Source organism: Prionailurus viverrinus, unplaced genomic scaffold (genome assembly GCF_022837055.1).
Source record: "Prionailurus viverrinus isolate Anna unplaced genomic scaffold, UM_Priviv_1.0 scaffold_53, whole genome shotgun sequence".
In the NCBI taxonomy this organism is placed as follows: Eukaryota; Metazoa; Chordata; class Mammalia; order Carnivora; family Felidae; genus Prionailurus; species Prionailurus viverrinus.
In genome coordinates this window covers 907,514-925,321 of record NW_025927616.1, presented here as the reverse complement: position 1 = coordinate 925,321, position 17,808 = coordinate 907,514, and the positions used below count along the sequence as shown (strand labels likewise).

The 17,808-nt window shown below is 48.7% G+C and overlaps 1 protein-coding gene across 3 annotated transcripts in view; it reads left to right on the top strand.

Moving 5' to 3' along the window:
• The first annotated feature begins 8,813 nt into the window (after nt 1-8,813).
• The window catches only part of WDR26 (WD repeat domain 26), a 35,628-nt gene continuing 26,633 nt past the window's right edge, over nt 8,814-17,808 (top strand). The window contains exons 1-4 of one of the 3 annotated variants that reach the window (XM_047848185.1): nt 8,814-9,632; nt 11,246-11,345; nt 11,447-11,551; nt 17,602-17,738. In XM_047848185.1, coding sequence (XP_047704141.1) covers nt 9,241-9,632; nt 11,246-11,345; nt 11,447-11,551; nt 17,602-17,738 — 734 coding nt within the window. In that variant the 5' untranslated portion in view covers nt 8,814-9,240. The remainder of the gene's footprint in view (nt 9,633-11,245; nt 11,346-11,446; nt 11,552-17,601; nt 17,739-17,808) is intronic. The other 2 variants (XM_047848184.1, XM_047848186.1) reach the window with 2 other exon arrangements.

Here is a 17,808-nt window from a genome sequence, read left to right as displayed (position 1 = left end):
CGCAGCCAAAAATCCACGTGTAACTTCTGACTCCCTGAAAACTTAGCTGTTAATAGCCTACCATTGACTGGAAGCCTTGCCAATAATGTCAATAGGCAATTAACACATTTTTATACGCATTATATACTGTATTCTTACAAAAAAGTAAGCTGGAGAAAAGAAAGCGTTAAGAAATCGTAAGAAAGAGAAAATACGTTCACAGGACTGGGCTCAGCGTATCGAAGAAAATCCGTATCTCAGCGGACTTGCGCAGTTGAGAGCTGTGTCGTTCAAGGGTCACCTGTACTGTTGCACTTCTGTGCACGTTTACAATCTTGTATAATAACAAGATTGTATTTTTTTTAATACAATAGCTTATTGTATTTGTAAAAATAGCTTTTTAAAGCTATTGCACAGCCAAGGTGTTATGCTTTGGGGCTATCCGTGACTCCTCTCTGCCACCCGGCCCCGACATAATCAAATCATATCGTGCAGTGACAATGGAAACCATGAACACTGAACCCTCAGGCTACAGGGACCGCAGGAAGTCAACTTGGCCATTCCCTCCTTATCGAGCGGGGTATCTGAAACACAGGGGCCCACGCCACATCTGCACACTGAGCAGCACAGGAAACGTCTACTCTCAGAGAAGCAGTTAAATAGAAAATATTTACAGAAGAGTAGTCATTGATCTGTACGCTCTGAGGGATATGCCGTCGTCGGAAGGTCTCTTAGCAGCCCGGGTGCCCTCCCTGGAACAGAAGACTCTTAACGGAGGCTCCCACAGCCTCCCTGAGCTAACTCTTTCTGTCTTATGCCCAGACAGTAAACCTGTGCTGTCCAGCCTCTCTCGGTGTAAAGTCATCAACTAGGAATTCTTGTATAAAACAAGTCTGGGATCCTGGACTGGTGTGGGCTTTCACAGTCGGGAAACAAACGCTTCACGAGAAAAGACTCAAGTGGTTACAAAAATAACATGACTGAGGCCTCCTGACCCAGCGTGTCTCCCAGGAAGCCCTCCAGGTCTAGTCCTTCCTTCTGGCCCTCACTCACCACTTGGCAGTGAAGGCCACCGACTTGATAAGCAAATCTCCAGGTTGCACCTAGCTTAGTTTGCTCCCCCTCTGGGCAACAGGCCATGTGGACAAGGCCTTCTCGGAGAAATGAGCTCTCCCTGTGGTGGCTCCTGGAGGAAGGACCACCTTTTACCACCCGCCCCAAGAGGCTCACTTATCTATTAATCAGGCTAATGAAACAGTGACGGCTTCAAAGGGAAGAGGCCCAGGTTTCATGTACACAAAAAGGGCAAGGTTAAAAAATGAATTTATGGGACTGTTCCATTTTTCTCTTGACCCCCAGAGACCTCAACAGTGGATGCTTTTCTAATACCAGGCATCTCGAAGAGCGTAGGGGGGGAGCACACAGCTCTGAAGCCTGTGCGCCCAGCTCTCCCCAACACCAGCTACATGGCCCCAAATTGCCAGTGCTTTGGTCTATCACCTGTAAAATGCAGGTAATGTACACGCCTCCCAAGGCCGATGAGATTAAAATAGTACAGTTTGTGTAGAGCGCTCAAAACAATGCTTGGTGTTGGCTCCTCGTGTTATCCTATCACTACAGAAGCCATGGACAGAGAGAACGAGAAGGGAGGCTCCTCGGAAGCCGAAGGAAAAGAACAGTGTTGTTAAGGGGAGCCTGGGCGGCTCTGTCGGTTGACTGTCCAACTTTGGCTCAGGTTATTATTTACGGTTCATGGGTTCGAGTCCCGTATCGGAATCTGTGCTGACAGCTCAGAGCCTGGAGCCTGCTTCCGATTCTGTGTGTCTCGCTCTCTGTCCCTCCCCTGCTCATGCTCTGTCTCTCCGTGTCTCTCAAAAATAAACAATAAATAAATAAATAAATAAATAAATAAATAAATAAATAAAACGCTGTTGTTGAAACTCTGTGGCTAAACTTTACGAACCCATCTATTTCCATCTGTCACCAAACAATATTTGTCAATAATTTGGGGAGAGAGAAAGATATTCCGAGGTAAGAGGTCAGAGGTCTACCAGGAAAGTGGACAGCCTTAGGTTTCAGAAACGTATACAGAAAGGCTGCTCCTTCGGGCGACAATGCAAACCTGACGCACGCTAAATAGGGAGGCTGCAAGTCCGTGCACTGCCAGTCTGGACTCAGACACTGCCACTCCACTCGCCCCAAATCGGAGCTGAGAGCTGCTTGCACTCTCTCGTCGTTAATGACTGGCATCCCTGGGCTCCTTCAAACAACTTTCTAAAATTATTGACGCTATTTTAATGTTTCACATCTGTCTACACGCTTAGTATTAGTAGAGAGAATAATTTCAAAATAAGAATAATGAACCGAAGAGGTCCTGGAAATTAAAACATTAAAATTTTTAATTTTTAAAAGTGTAGCCATTAGGGGCGCCTGGGGGGCTCAGTCGATTAAGTGTCTGACTCTTGGTTTCCAGCCGGGTCATGATCTCACGGCTTTGTGAGTTCAAGTCCTGCATTGGGCTCTGCGCTGGCTGGCCATAGGGAGCCTGCTTAGGATTCCCTCTCTCCCTCTCTCTCTGCCCCTGCCCTGCTCCTGCCGTCTCTGTCTCTCTCAACAATACATAAACGTTAAAAAATGTTAACAGAAGTCTAGCCATTAGACCCTGTGTGTACATTCTGAAAACATATTGTCTCTTAATTCGAACTTGTTTCTTGTGAACAATCATTAATTGTGCTTTACCATGGACTGTTCTTTAATGATCATAATGCCAGGGAAGCGAACAAACAGCACATATGACACTGAGAATGAGGAATGCTGCCCAAAGGGCTTGCTGTCTACCATGCAGACTCCAGGGGCCGTGAATTATTTAGCTACTTTTCCAAGTTAATAAATAGGAGTGTCTTTTTGCCCTTTATTCCCCAGATGAATTTAACCAAATGAGAGAAAGGGGTGGGTACATTCAGTTAGCAGTCTGGGCACACAGAAGACACAGGTGATGAAAAGGAGACGTAAAGAACGTACAGATTTCATGTCAATTAAATATGCACCACACTGCTTTATCCGGCACGTTTTCATTATGACTAAATTGTCGTGAATATTTTGATGGTTTTTGAGGGTATTTTAAAACACATGAGTACCTTAAAAACATACATTAACACACACACACAAAAGAAAGCAAAATCCAAATGACACTTAAAAAAATACTCATAGTTAGAAAATGCAAACACCGAAGGATCAGATGGAGAAAATAGTGCCTTCCCACCGCTGGAGTCCTTCCACCCGAAGGTTTAGGCTTTTCTTGGGGAGCCTGTGTGGCTCAGTCAGTAAAGCGTCCGACTCTTGGTTATGATCTCGCCATTTGTGAGTTCGAGCCCCACACTGGGCTCCGCGCTGGCAATATTTATTGATGAGTATTATTATATTTATTAATAAGTGTTATTACTTTATTGGTAGATAAATATATTATTAATATAATAAATGCATATTGCTAACAAATAAATTAAAAAAACAGAACAAAAGGTCAGGCTTTTCTATCCTACTGGAAAAATGACGTATGCACATATGTTGACTTGTTTACTAAAAGAATCATATTTTTTTTCTTTTTTTGTGAGAGAGATTGCAAGTGTGCGTGGGGGAGGGGCAGAGAGAGAGGGAGAGAGAATCTCAAGCAGACTCACGCTCGGCGCGGGGCCTGTCGCAGGGCTCAATCTCAAGACCTGAGTCGGATGCTCAACCGATGGAGCCCCCCAGGCGCCCTAAAAGGAAGCAGATTACGCAGTTTTGCTACATGCATTTTTTCCTTAATAGCGTACGTATCCTGATACTTTCAGATCAGCACAGCTATTACCACATTCTTTTTGCTTTTGCGCACGGCGCTTCAGGGAATAGCTTTGCACACAAGGCTTGGTGTTGTAAGTGGTTTTTCAACGCGACCTGCTGCCAAAGTCCATGCAGGCGGCTCCAAGCGGTCTATCCCACTTGTGTGGTTGGAAAAGAACGCCTCTGGTTTCCCGGGTGGATCTGGGTGCTTCGGAAACTTTCCTGGGACGCCCTGATTTACACCCCATGGGTCTCGGGAACAGCACGGGAAAGGCCTGTTTCCGGCTGAGGGACGTGAACGCTTCCGCCTGTTCGCTTTTGAGCGTGAGGGTTCCCGTGGCAATGCAGGAGCCTGTCTTTGCTCTTAGGTCCTTTGCGCTCAGGGCCGCTCAACGCGCCCACCCCCTGCCGCTTACAGGTGCGCCCTGCAGGCTCCCGGCAGGAGGAGATGTTCGCGGAGGAAACAGGGGGGCGCGGAACCGGAGCGAACAGCGGGTAGGACTGCCAGGTTAGCTTGCCTTCGCTAGCGAGCAGGTGTCAGAAACTCCCCCTCACTGAGGACCGACGGTAAGGAGCTGCCTGCCTGGGGGCCGGGGGCGCGGGAACACAGTCACATGGGAGCGTGACCACGGGGTCTACGGCTCAGGACTGGTAAGAACAGGAAAACCATCTTACATCTTGGCACTTAGTTGCCTCAAATCCTTTTCGAAATGACGGCAGGCTTAAGATCTACTTTGAGGGGTGCATGGGTGGCTCATCAGTTAAGCATCTGACTTTGGCTCAGGTCACGATCTCGTGGTTTGCGGGTCTGAGTCCCCGGTCGGCTCTGTGCTGACAGCTCAGAGCCCGGAGCCTGCTTCGGATTCTGTGTCTCCCTCTCTGTCTACCCCTCCCCCACTCATGCTTTGTCTCTCTCAAAAATAAATAAAGACAAATAAAATCTTTTTAAATCCATTTTGAAATCTTTTGACAGCATTTTCCCAAACGTTTGCTATATTTGTCACCTTGTTTGACTACCACAACAACTCAACAGGTAGGCTGAGGTCATTTTCTGTATGTACTTACAAGACGGAATGACTACAGGGCAGCAAAGTTACACAACTCACCCGAGGTTGATCAGCTAAGTGTCCTGACTCCAAGCACTGTGCTCTTTCCTGATCTCTCCCTCACCCACCCAAGTCCCAGGCCAGCCTGCGAATGTCAGAACGCTGAAGAAGAGCTAGGAAAGGAGCCAGGGATAGAAACACACCCTCCCCAGGGATACCTGAGATCATGAAAACTACCTCCTCCTAACAAAAATTTAATGAATTGAATAATATTGATGTTGCTAAGTACCAGGTTGAGATACCAAAGCCACATCGTGACAGAATAATAGTCTTGACTCATTTGACAAAGACTTCTATGATAGGGCTGGCTCAGTCGGTGGAGCGTGGGACTCCTGATGTCTGGGTTATTAAGTCTGAGCCCCAATGGGTGCAGAGATTACTTAAAAATAATAAAAACTTAGGGGCACCTGGGTGGCTCAGTCGGTTAAGCATCCAACTTCAGTTCAGGTCATGATCTCACCGTTCGTGGGTTCGAGCCCCGCGTCGGGCTCTGTGCTGACAGCTCAGAGCCTGGAGCCTGCTTCAGTATCTGTGTCTTCCTCCCTCTTCTCTTCTGTCCCTCCCCCACTGAGGGTCTCTCAAAAATAAACATTTTAAAAAATAAAATAATTATTAATAATTAATATTAATTATTAAATATTACAAAGTAAAAAAATTGTGGAAATGTGCTTTTATATCTTATTATAAACACACATACTATCTCAGCTTTTTAAAAAATCCAGTAGCTCTTAATTTTTACGGTTAGATACTGCCCTGGATGGTACTCAGAAGTTGTCATTTCAATACCCAATGCCTATTTCTTGAGTTGTCTTTTTTTCTAAGTCTTTTTTTGAGAATGTCCTACAGAAAAAAACATATTTTACTTTGTAAAGCCTAGATACATATCTGTCATTGAAACAAAACCTTCACAAAATCCTAACTGTCCTTCCTATGAGTGTTTTCCTTGGATATTATCTATGGTTTCATTCTCTTGGGGGCAGAGGTCTAGAAAGGCTCCTCTCTGTGGACTCGAAGGGGTCTTAGTAAATTAGAAAACATTACAAACAGCCTTCAAAACCGAAGGGCCACACAGGTGCTACTCTAGGATGCTGGAAGTCAGGAAAGCCTCCCTGACGGGGCCCAAAATGAACTGAATCTCGAAAGACGAACTGGAATCAGAAGGGTAGAACTTCAAAAGATGAAATGAGCCCAGCACGTCTAGGGGACAGTCACGAAGGGTTCATAAAGGGAGTGGTAAGGGATAAGGTCGAAAAGAAAGCCTGCGGTCAGTCTTCAGAGAGCAAGACGGACGGTGGATTTCATCCTGGAGGTGATAATGGCATTAGTGAAGGTTGAGTGTACACAGAGCTATTCCAGGATTGTTCTTCCGCACACGGACTGCAAACCCAGCTCTAAAGCCACTCAGAGTTCAGACACCAGGTTCTCCAGCCATATTGTAGCACAGAGAAAAATGCGTGTGCACGTAGACTTCATAAATTCAGAATTCTAGTGAGAGCAGTCGGGATCACATAAAAAAAAAAATAGAAAAGCTAGGATATACGTATTAAGTTTAGACAGCAACTGAGCCCAGTTTCTGTGTCTTTTCATCCTGTTTACTTTTTTTTTTTTAATTTTTTTTTCAACGTTTATTTATTTTTGGGACAGAGAGAGACAGAGCATGAACGGGGGAGGGGCAGAGAGAGAGGGAGACACAGAATCGGAAACAGGCTCCAGGCTCCGAGCCATCGGCCCAGAGCCCGACGCGGGGCTCGAACTCACGGACCGCGAGATCGTGACCTGGCTGAAGTCGGATGCTTAACCGACTGCGCCACCCAGGCGCCCCCATCCTGTTTACTTTTGTTAATGAAGTGTGAGCCTTATCTGCACTAAGTAACCATTTCCTTAGGAAAGCTATACACTTCACCGAGAACCTGTCCTCAATACTGTTAGGAGCCTGACAAATTATTATGAACAACTCTTAATAATAATAAGGTTGTCTAAAGTGAACATACAAACAGGGCTCTCTGAAGGTGTTAACCATCCAGTAATTCAGGCTCTGCTGGCTACAGGGACTGTGCCCTACGATCCTTAGCTGGCACTCGGGTCTGTCTCAGGAGAATAAAAACATCCAAAGTGAGTCACCTTGCGATTACACCGCCACCTGGAAGCATATTTAAGTGATGACAACTACAAAGCTAGGTCTCTGTAGGACCCTGCATGAGACTTCCTCTCCCTTCTTCCAGTCTGAGGATCAACAGAGCTCAGGATTCCTTTACCAATTTCTCCTCGGCATCATCCTTTACCATTTTTCCAAAGTGGAAAAGGACAGTGTCCCAAGGCCCGGTTAAAGCTACCATGACTTGTTATGACGGTAAATTTCAGAGACAGAAAATGCTTAGTTAAGTCCGTGTTTTTTCCAGAGGAAACGACTTAGGAGATAGATTTTTTTTTTTTTTTAATTTCTGAGAAAACGCACACACTAGGTGTGTGAGCGATCACCCCCACACGTAAATAAAACTCGTTTGGGGTAGGGTAGACCACTCACCAGTGGTCAAGGTTCAGCCCAGTCTTTGCTGCTGCATTTCTGCAACAACACAAACACGTACATCACAGTGACACGGAAGCCTTACGTTTCACCAAAAAATGTCATGCCTGGATCCCAAGCGGAGTTCAAATCCCGCTGGGAAGAGATGCACTTTTGGAGGAGGCGGATGGAAGGCAGAGGGGCCGCCCCTAGGCAGGTGCCCGAGCACCGCCGGTTTCCCCGCAGCAGCCCACCTCCCCAGGGGGTGCACACGGGCTCTCGTCCGCCCGCCGCCCCAGACCCTCGGGCGGCACGCGCAAATTCCAGCTGCTCCACACTAGGACCAGGAGGTTGTTCGCCCGGGGTTACCGCTGGCTGAGCCGCCGGGGCCTCCCACCCTGCGCCTCCTCGTCCAGATCCCGCCGCCCCGTCCGAAGCCCGCCGAGACCCCGACCCCCCTTGACCCCGAACTCGACCCGGCGTCCGCCGACACCAACCCCCACCAGACCCCGGCCCGCGCCGGCCCTGTTTCACCCCCTAACCCCAGCCCCGATGCCTACCCGCGCCGACCTCGACCCTCCTGACCCCGGCCCGCGCCAGACCTGGGGCTGCCGCACTTACTGCTGCTAAGGCGGCCGTCGGGGTCGGGCCCGCGTCCGCGCGGGGCCGGGGTCGGGGCTGGTGTCGCGTCCGGGCAGGGCTGGGGTCGGGGTCGGCGCGGACCGGGGCCGGAGCTGGGGTCGGGGTCACGTCCGGGCAGGGCCGGGGTCGGGGGTGTCGGGGCCGGGATCGAGGACGCGTCCGCGCGGGGCCGGGGTTGGGGGCAGCGGGGCCGAGGTCCGGGTCGAGGCCGCGTCCGCGCGGGGTCGGGGCCGGGGCCGGGGTCGGGGTCGGGGTCGGGGCCGCGTCCGCGCGGGGCCGGGGCCGGGGCCGGCGAGACCGGTGTCGGGGTCGCGTCCGCGCGGGGCCCGGCCCCGGGTCGGGGGCGGCGGGGCCGGGGTCGGGGTCGCGTCCGCGGTCCGCCCGCCCCGCCACCCCGCGCACGTGCCGCCTGACAGGCCCCCCATAGGCTCCATACCTGCCACCGGAAGTGAGTGAGGAGGGCAGTATAGGCATTTCCTGTGACGCGAGCGCCTGGACTCCATTAGGCAGCAGCTGGGGGAAGAATCAACACACCAGGGAGCGGAGCGCAGCCACCGAGCGCCGAGGCGGCCGCTGCCTCCGCCGCCGCCCGCCGCCGCCGCCCGCCAGCGCCGGGGCTCAGCCCCGCGGCGGGCCCCGCGCCCCCCGCCGCCGCCCGCCGACCCCCGGCGCGCCCCCGCCGCGCTCCGAGCCGCCGGGGGGGAGGGGGGGAAGGCCCGGACCCTCCTGCTCCCCCTCCTCCTCCTCCTCCTCCTCCTCCTCCTCCTCTCCCTCCTCCCGCCCCTCCTCCCGCCCCGGCCCCGACCCCCCCCTCCCCGCCCCCGGCCCCCTCGCCCCGACCCTCCCCCGGCCCCCGCCTCGCCCCGCCGGCTTCCCACCACGGCCTCTCTCGGCGAGGAAACTCTGGCCTCCGCTTCCTCCTCCTCCGACTCGGACGCCGGCGGAGCCTCCCCGCCCCCGCGGAAGAAACCCCGAGCCTCGGCGGCGGAGGGAGCAGGAGAGCCCGGGGCTTCGGCAGGCAGAGCAGGCCTCTCCCCTCCGTCCTCGTCGTCCTCGTCCTCGTCCTCGTCGTCGTCGTCGTCCTCCTCCTCCTCCTCCTCCGTGGTGGTGGTGGTGGGCCTGCCCCCGGCCGCGGCCCCCGCCGCCGCCCCCCACCGAAGTAGCGGCCACAGCCTGGTCAGCGGCGGCATCATGCAGGCCAACGGGGCAGGAGGAGGAGGAGGCGGCGGCGGCGGCGGCGGAGGGGGCGGCGGGGGCCAGGGACAGACCCAGGAGCTGGCCTGCCTGTCGGCCCAGAACGGGGAGTCGTCCCCGTCGTCGTCGTCGTCCGCGGGGGACCTGGCCCACGCCAACGGGCTGCTGCCTTCCGCCCCGTCCGCCGCCAGCAACAATAGCAACAGCCTCAACGTCAATAACGGGGTCCCCGGCGGGGCGGCCGCCGCCACCGCCGCCGCCTCGGCCGCCGCCGCGTCCTCGGCCACCCCGGAGCTGGGCAGCAGCCTCAAGAAGAAGAAGCGGCTCTCGCAGTCGGACGAGGATGTCATTCGGCTAATAGGACAGCACCTGAACGGCCTGGGGCTCAAGTAAGTGTCCTCTCCGGGCGGCCGGTGCGGACGGGCCGGTGGGGGGGGGGGGGGGCGTGGGGGGAGGGGAGGGCAGGGGGGCTGCGCGAACGGGAGGGGGGCCGGGGACTCGTCTGTCGGTCCAGACAGATGCGGGAGTGTGTCCGGGTGCGGGGGGAGGGGCGGACGGAAATAATGGACCTCGGAGGGTTTGTTTTTCGAGTGTATGTGAGAGGCGTCTTTGTGGGACAGCCCCCCGGTCCCCCCCCCCCCCACGCCCTGACGGACACCCCCGGGCAGAGCACCAGCCCGGGAGGACAGTCACCTACAAGTGTTCGCCGTGGCGGAGGGGCCGGGACGCTTGGGAGGGAGGCCGCGCAGGAAGCCTGGTGGGAGTGGACGAGTGGAACCCTGTTGTCATTTGAAGGCCCTTGTGTACGAGCAGGAGGCCTGCCACCAACTGCCCCAGGCCCCGGTTTCGGGCCCAGAAAGCCATTGCCTGTGAAAAAGGGACAGCTGATGTGCAGATTCGATGCGGGTGGCCTTGCAGTGCCTAAAGCTGGGTGGGCGAAGGTGGACAGCGACCTGGGCCACAACCCACCGGGCCGTGCGCACAAAGAAACCCTGCCCGGGTGGAAGGTGGGGTGGGTGGGGGTGCCCTGGACGGCCGGCCAGTTCCGCTTGGAAGCAGGGGCCCCAGTGAGCTCTGGGCCAGCCCAGCTGTGGTTCTGGATTCATAGATTTGGTGGGGGGTGGGGGGGGCACTTTCTAGAAGTGACTTCAGTGTTCTGATTCTCTGGCAAAACGCACGGAGCTGAGCAAGAAAGCATCGAATCATAAACACAAACATGTAAAGGAGAGAGTCTCAGGTATCGAACTATCTGATGAAAGAAACTACATTCGATCGGTCTTTTCAGCTCACAAAGACAAACACGTCTTCGAAAGATTTCACTTTGCTCCCTGAGGAAAAAGATTAGTATGGAAACAGATTTTGTAAATGTGAACAGAGCATATTACTGAGACCAGAAGCAAGCTGACAGCAGCAGGAGGAAATAACTCGTGACTGTTTGGAACCTACACCATAGTAAATTTGCTATTTTTAGTAGAGCGAGAAAGAGAGTGATTTTTGATGCTGGATTTATTTTAATTTTAAAGAGCGACCTAGTAGAATTTCCGTGCGAACGTGATATCTGGATGTAAGGCCCTTCCTTCCCTAACCCAGGTCGTCCCGATCACCTTATCTGGAGCTGACAGTTTTCTGTCTTCTAAAACGTTGTAAGGTGGTTAGTCTGTGCCTCCTGGGTCTTCGTTTATTTGACCCGTCTGTTACGGCACGTCTTTGGAGATTTCATACTTTGCTAAACTGCTGAGGAATTACGTGGTAAAAATCGGAAGAACTTAACTCTGATTCTGGTTTCAAGAAGGCCTTTAACTTGACATAAGCACAGGAAGGTGGCAGTTTAAAAATGCAAGTTTGGTGAGCCAAGCACATTGAAAAGCTCTTTCTCTCTTTCTTTCTCTTCATCGTGAACTTAGCTTGAAAACTTCCGCAACTGTTGTTATGGACGTTAGTGTATTTAGAAGGGTAAACCCTAAAGTTGGCCAGGTCTGTTTACACTGTATCTCTCCTGCAGCCAGACTGTTGATCTCCTCATGCAAGAGTCAGGATGTCGTTTAGAACATCCTTCTGCCACCAAATTCCGAAATCATGTCATGGAAGGAGACTGGGATAAGGTAAAGTAGGGCATATAGAGCTGTGTGACTGCTGCTAAAATTATGTATTTGAATGTGCATCCGGTGACATTTCTGTTTTTCTTTTATACCAATTTTTGCAGGCAGAAAATGACCTGAATGAACTAAAGCCCTTAGTGCATTCTCCTCATGCTATTGTGGTAAGAGGCGCACTTGAAATCTCTCAAACGTTGTTGGGAATAATTGTGGTAAATACACTTTTGTTCTTAGTTTCACATTCATGCTTATTTTAGTAGGTTATTGATAATTGTAGGCTTCTGTTACCTATAAAAGATAAAGCCTAAAAATTGTTAAATTTTGCATAGTTAAGTTTGTAAACTGCGATGAGTGTTAATGATTTAAAGTCTTGAGTTTTATGTCTTGCAAATCGTGTTAAACGTCTTTAAAGTCATGTTTAATAGATGTGTCGTCTGAACCTAGTTGATGAATTAAGCTTCTACAGAATTGATCGAGAGGTGTTTGTGCTCTCGGTGCCATTAAGAACAGTTTTATGTGGAATCAAACATAAGTTCTACTTTTCTATTACCTATACTGAACGTACCGGCAAAGGAGATGTATCCTAAGGATGCAAAGGAGATCTATCCTAAGTAGCTGGTACATTGTCTTTTTTTTCTTTAATCTTTGGGAATCACAGTCCATTCAGGCCAACTCCTTCGGTGTGCTCACCATTTTCCATTCTCGCAGTCGGGTGAACTGACAGTGTCTGAGTTGGTCAGTGTATACTGGTCTGGTAGGGGGTTTGTGAGCAGATCTGACCACGGAGCTCGGCTCACAGGCCTTCTTTCCCTGACGAGGTCAACTTAGTAGTTAAACTGGTTAGCCTCTCTGCTCAGTCTTCAGGAACCTTTTATACTGAGAGGACCTCAATTCTTCTGTAGATGTCGGTGAGGGAGAGGAGGGGATAAGATGTTCTGAGTGCCTGTGATTGGAAACCATGGAGAATCAGCTGCAGGCTCCTGGCCTTTTAACTTCTAGCTGATTCATTTGTTGTCAAAAGCAGTTTCCTGTCTGGTGGGGGAGGGAAGGAGCACCAATAGGAAGTGAAGTAGGGAAACCAGCTGTTTGTTAAATATTAGTAAGTGACTACTGTTACCTTTGGTTGTTGTTTTGTTGTTGTTGTTGTTGTTTTAATTAGGCCAAACATTAATCTTTCTGCTTTTGTCCGTAAACCTAACAGGGTCTCTTATTTTTGTTTTTGGCGTGTGTGTGTGAATCTTAATTACAAAAGAGTTTTCAAATTCATGATACGATTTTATACAATAATATATAATCCTAGGGAATAGACTTAAGGCGAATTAAAGGTACAGAGTATGAACAAATGTGGATTAGTTTAAATTGATGATCTAGTATACATGGTTTTGCTTTCAGTAGATACTTAAATATTAAAATTTTTACTTTTGAATCAGACGATTGATAATAAAATAACTCATGAAATAATCAGTTCCCTGTCAAATATTAAAAATGAAAACAGAAGTTAAACATCTATATTTAAGAGGGTTATAAATTTTCCAGCAGTTATAAGTTTTCCCCAGTCATTATGTTTGGGTTTTATCAAAACAAACAAACAAACAAACAAAACAACCAAGTATATTTTAATGAAGCAGTTTCTCATAAGCGATTAGCTCTGGCAGAATGGAAGATAACCCTGAAATAAAGACAAAAAATATAAGTGTGTGAGTTTGGGGGAGATTGTTTGCCTTTTGTAAACTTTGCTTCAAATTACATTTGTAATTTAGTAGTGAAATTTTAATAGGCTCACTTCCTATTTTTTTCTTATAGAAATGTGGGGCTTGTGTCTTGGATTTAGGGTATGACTGTCTCATTTGAAATCTTCATTAGAAGCAACATGTAAACTCAGGAAAGGTAGTTGTAGATAATGAGGAGGAATCCTTTCTTTCTACAGCCTGTTCAGTCTGTAGAACGTTCTAGGATCTAATAAAAGATGAAGCTTAAATCTCTGGCTGAGCCTCACGCCATCAAACTTTTTAGGTATTTATACGAAGAGAAAGGTTCCAGGTTTAAGATCCAGTTCAGCATTTTATCACCCTTCGAGTCTGTGTTCAGATTTGCTCCTCTCCGCACTCGATCTCCAGAAAGATCATCTAATCCAAGCGTAGTTGTAATAATGCCATGGAACACAACATGGAGCTTTCTTTTAGCGTCATTATTCTTACTGTATGCCCAGACACGTTTGATGACTTAGTCTAGGCTAAAATTGTATTTTACTTTTTAAACTTTTCTTTCAAGTTTATTTATTTTGCAAGAGAGAGAGAGAGAGAGAGTAAGAGCATGTGGGAGGGGGAGAGAGAATCCCAAGCAGGCTCTGTGCAGAGCCCGACTTGGGGCTCAAACCCACAAAACCATGAAATCATGACCTGAGCCAAAATCAAGAGTCCGGCGCTTAACCCAACTGAGCCACCCAGACGCCCCTATATTTTATTTTTTAAACTCAAATACTTTTATTCACCCAATCTACTCCCTGCCCGCCTGCCCCCCCCCCCCCCCCAATACCATATTTTTAAATGCTTTCCAGTCAGATGATACCAGAAATAGCAGAATTTGCTCTGGACTTTCTGGAAAGTGAGCTCGTGAATCAACATTTTTCATTTTGGGTTCAAATATGGTTTGACACGTTTGGGGAGTTTGGGTTGGTAGTAGAGGCCAGTAGAATAGGAAACTCGGTCTAAAAGTTTTATGTATTTTTTTTTTTTAATTTTTTTTTTAAACGTTTTTATTTATTTTTGAGACAGAGAGAGACAGAGCATGAACGGGGGAGGGTCACAGAGAGAGGGAGACACAGAATCTGAAACAGGCTCCAGGCTCTGAGCCGTCAGCACAGAGCCGGACGTGGGGCGCGAACTCACGGACCGCGAGATCATGACCTGAGCCGAAGTGGGACACTCAACCGACCAAGCCACCCAGGCGCCCCTAAAAGTTTTATGTATTTTTTAATGTATAGAAATGTGCTTAAGAAAAGTGTTCAAATGCTAATTGGAGGGACAGAGATTAACTAGTGTATTTTGAAGTTAAATAGGGAGGGGTTTTGAAAGCCATGGTTTAAATAGAATTCATTTCCCCTTTCCTCTGAGTCATGGTTTAATTGCTACGACTTGGTTATAACCTTGTTCCAGAGTTCGTGAGAGGCCCTCCTGAGTTAGCTAGGAGGCTGCCCGGGATAACCAGACTTCCTGTGCAACTTCGGGGTTTTCCTTCCCGTTGAATGGTGGGAGGAAAGAGTGAAGCAGCCCCGATACTGGGTGGGCCGGTGGGGTGGGGTGGTGGGGGACAGGGTTTACCACGTGGAGCTGTCCCTTATCCATTTCTTGCGTTAGATGGTAGAAGGGACAGAGACTCCCGGGGCGGAAGGGCTCTGAGAGATGATCAGAGGACACAAATAATCTCTCACAGAGGTCCCCCTAGGAGCTGGGAGAAGACAGAAAGGGGAGCCTGTTTTCTTAGCCTCTTTCTTTCTTCATTTGAGAAGCTTGTGCTCTTAAAGCAAAAAAAAGTTAATAATGCTCTGTCTCCAGCTCAGCAAACTTTACTTTTGCCGAATTTTTTAAAACTTTTTTGGTAAATAATTAACATCATTTATGAACGATGTTAATTTTCTTGAACTTGTGTTTACAGTTTTGGGAAATAAAACTGGGAGGTTTTTTGGGAAGTAAGTCACAGTTGTACTCTTCACCCTTCTCATACACGTCAAATACAAATCGAACTGATTTTTAGGAGAATAAATATTTTCTCTTGCAACCAAATCGCTCGCCGTGCTTGGCCAGCGGTGTGTCACTTGCCATGCCCGCCACCAGGGTTTGGTGCCCCTGCGAGGGTGTTCTTTGTCTCAATCCGGATAGAAGGCCTCCTCGGGTAGTCTGTGCACTGCCTGTCTGGCGTGCCCCGTATGTACAGGGAATGCGTGTTCACACCGGCTTCTCCGACCACGTCCTCTGCCTGTGTCCTGTGCTGCCTCTGCCCCTTAGGAAGAGAGTAACGTCGTATCGCAGGCTCTTGGTGGCAAGATAAAGGGGAAGTCCCACTCGGGGCACTGTCCCCACCTACACTGAGCGGGGGTGTGCCTGGAACCTAATGATGGATACCCAGAAAATAAAGGTTCGCCCTGAGTGCTAAAAAGTAATTTTCTCCAAGTTTCCAATTGCCGAGAAAATTTATTGAAGAAATCAAGTACACATACTATTGGCCAGTTCCATGTGGCATTTAAATGAAAAATTTTGCCACTAAACAGGATTCTCAAGTTTAATTAGAAACACTACGTGAAATGAAACTTGTAACAGCAGACTGATAAATGGAAATCTACATTTCATAGAGGTTTTTTTTTTTCTTTCCAGAAGATAAAATGGTGAGAATATCCAGGATAACTTCAAATATAAAATTCTTTTGTTTTTAAGTTGGTCTTTTGGTTTTTGTCACCTGATGGACTTCAAAGTATTTTTTTATTTGACACACAGAGGTTAGCTTTTGGCTCCATGAACAACACGCTTTGCAGGGCGTCTTGGTCCTGGTCTGTCTCTGAAGCATTCACTAGGCAGTCTGACTTTTAAGTGTAAATTTGGGTAAGGGTAAATTCTAGAGTTGTAGGAGCTTATGTTACAGTTTGAAATTTTTTTCATCATTCTTCAGTTACAAGTTGAAGTTTTAGATGATCACCAAATATATGCAGTATGTCTTATAAACAATGTGTCTAAATGTAGGCCTAAGTGACAGGGTTTGTTTCGTTTACTTTTGCTAGAAACCATTTTTCTAAGCTTGTACGTATGCCTTTTTTCTGAATACTGCCTAATAGAAAACCGTGTAGGGGCGCCTATGGGTCAGTCGGTGAAGCGTCCGACTTAGGCTCAGGTCATGATCTCACGGTTCGTGGGTTGGAGCCCCGTGTCGGGCTCTGTGCTGACAGCTTGGAGCCTGGAGCCTGCTTGGATTCTGTGTCTCCCTCTCTTTCTGCCCCTCCCCTGCTTTGTGTCTCAAAAAAATAAATAAACGTTAAAAAAAAATTTTTTTTTTTTTTAATGTAGGGAGGCTCATGGTACCCTTAACTCTGTGAAGAAATAATTTCACCACACCATTTTTGGGTAGCAGTATACAAATAATGTTTTCACAGTAAGCCTCTTACTGAAGAAGAAGAAACTATCGTTTGGTTTTTTCTTTTAAGTAGACTTAAAATCTTTGCCACCGAGTTCCTTGGGGTCTCGAATATGACTGACGTTCTGCACCTGTGGCCTGCTCAGGCGCCACAGGCAGAGGTGACAAGAGAGCCCCTGTAAGCAGGGGTCTTCGATTGTAAAAGATTCTCACCTGGCTGCTCATAAGTATCTCTTTTCCAGCTAATACTGGAGTAAAGGGACATTAAAAAGAATTAGAACCAAACTCATTCCAGAAAAAACTAAATGTGAAAGTGCTTCGTAAAGCTGGAAGTGGTTTGTCATTTTGGGGGCAAAGAGCTGATAATTGTCTGCCTCCCAGTTCAGGGCTTCAAGAGCTCTGGTTGTTCCCAGTCCCCAAATACGAAACTGGAATCCTTCTGCAGACTTTTCAGGTTAGCTTTTTTTCTTTTTTTTTTCTTTTTTTTTTTTTTTTAAGTTTATTTACTTTGAGAGAAAGAGAACACGTGAGGGGCAGAAAGAGAGGGAGAAGGAATCCCAAGCAGGCACCGCACTCAGTGCAGAGCCCAACTCGGGGTTCGAACTCACGAACTCCGAGCTCATGACCTGAGCTGAAAGCAAGAGTCGTGTGCTTAACCGGCTGAGCCACCCGGGCGCCCCTGCATTGTACTTTTTAAATGATTCCTCTGAGAACCAGTTTTTCTGTCTTTTCCAAACTTGTTGCATAAAACCCCCTAATGCAATTATAAAAGTCAGGTGTTTAAAACAAATTTAGAATACTTGGAATAGTTCTGAATTTTCACAAAAGAAAGAAAACTCTAGGTGGATGTTTTAAGGGCAGAGTTCGTGTTTCCCTGTGTTGATGCGATGGTCACTAGTGGCCTTCCCTGACCTGCGATTGTGCGTTGAAAGCAGAGTTGTATTAAGATGTGGGATTGCGCAGTCACATCTCATCTGCTGTGACTCTGTTAACCCGAAATGTTTGAGTCATCGTAGAGCTTTATGAAAAGTTATTTTCAAAGGGCATAGTCGAATGGTTTCTACTGTTCTGTTTAGGCACAAACATTTTCTGAAACTTCCGTCAACTTTTTTCCCCTGACTGCTGCTTTCTGTCATGTCAGAGGATGAAGTTTTTGCTGCTGCAGCAGAAGTACCTGGAGTACCTGGAGGACGGCAAGGTCCTGGAGGCACTTCAAGTTCTGCGCTGCGAGTTGACGCCACTGAAATACAACACGGAGCGCATCCACGTTCTCAGCGGGTAAGGAGGCCCGGCCCGAGCCAGGCCGATGAGGGGGCCGCTCCCGAGTCCCTCTCCTTAACGGCGTGCC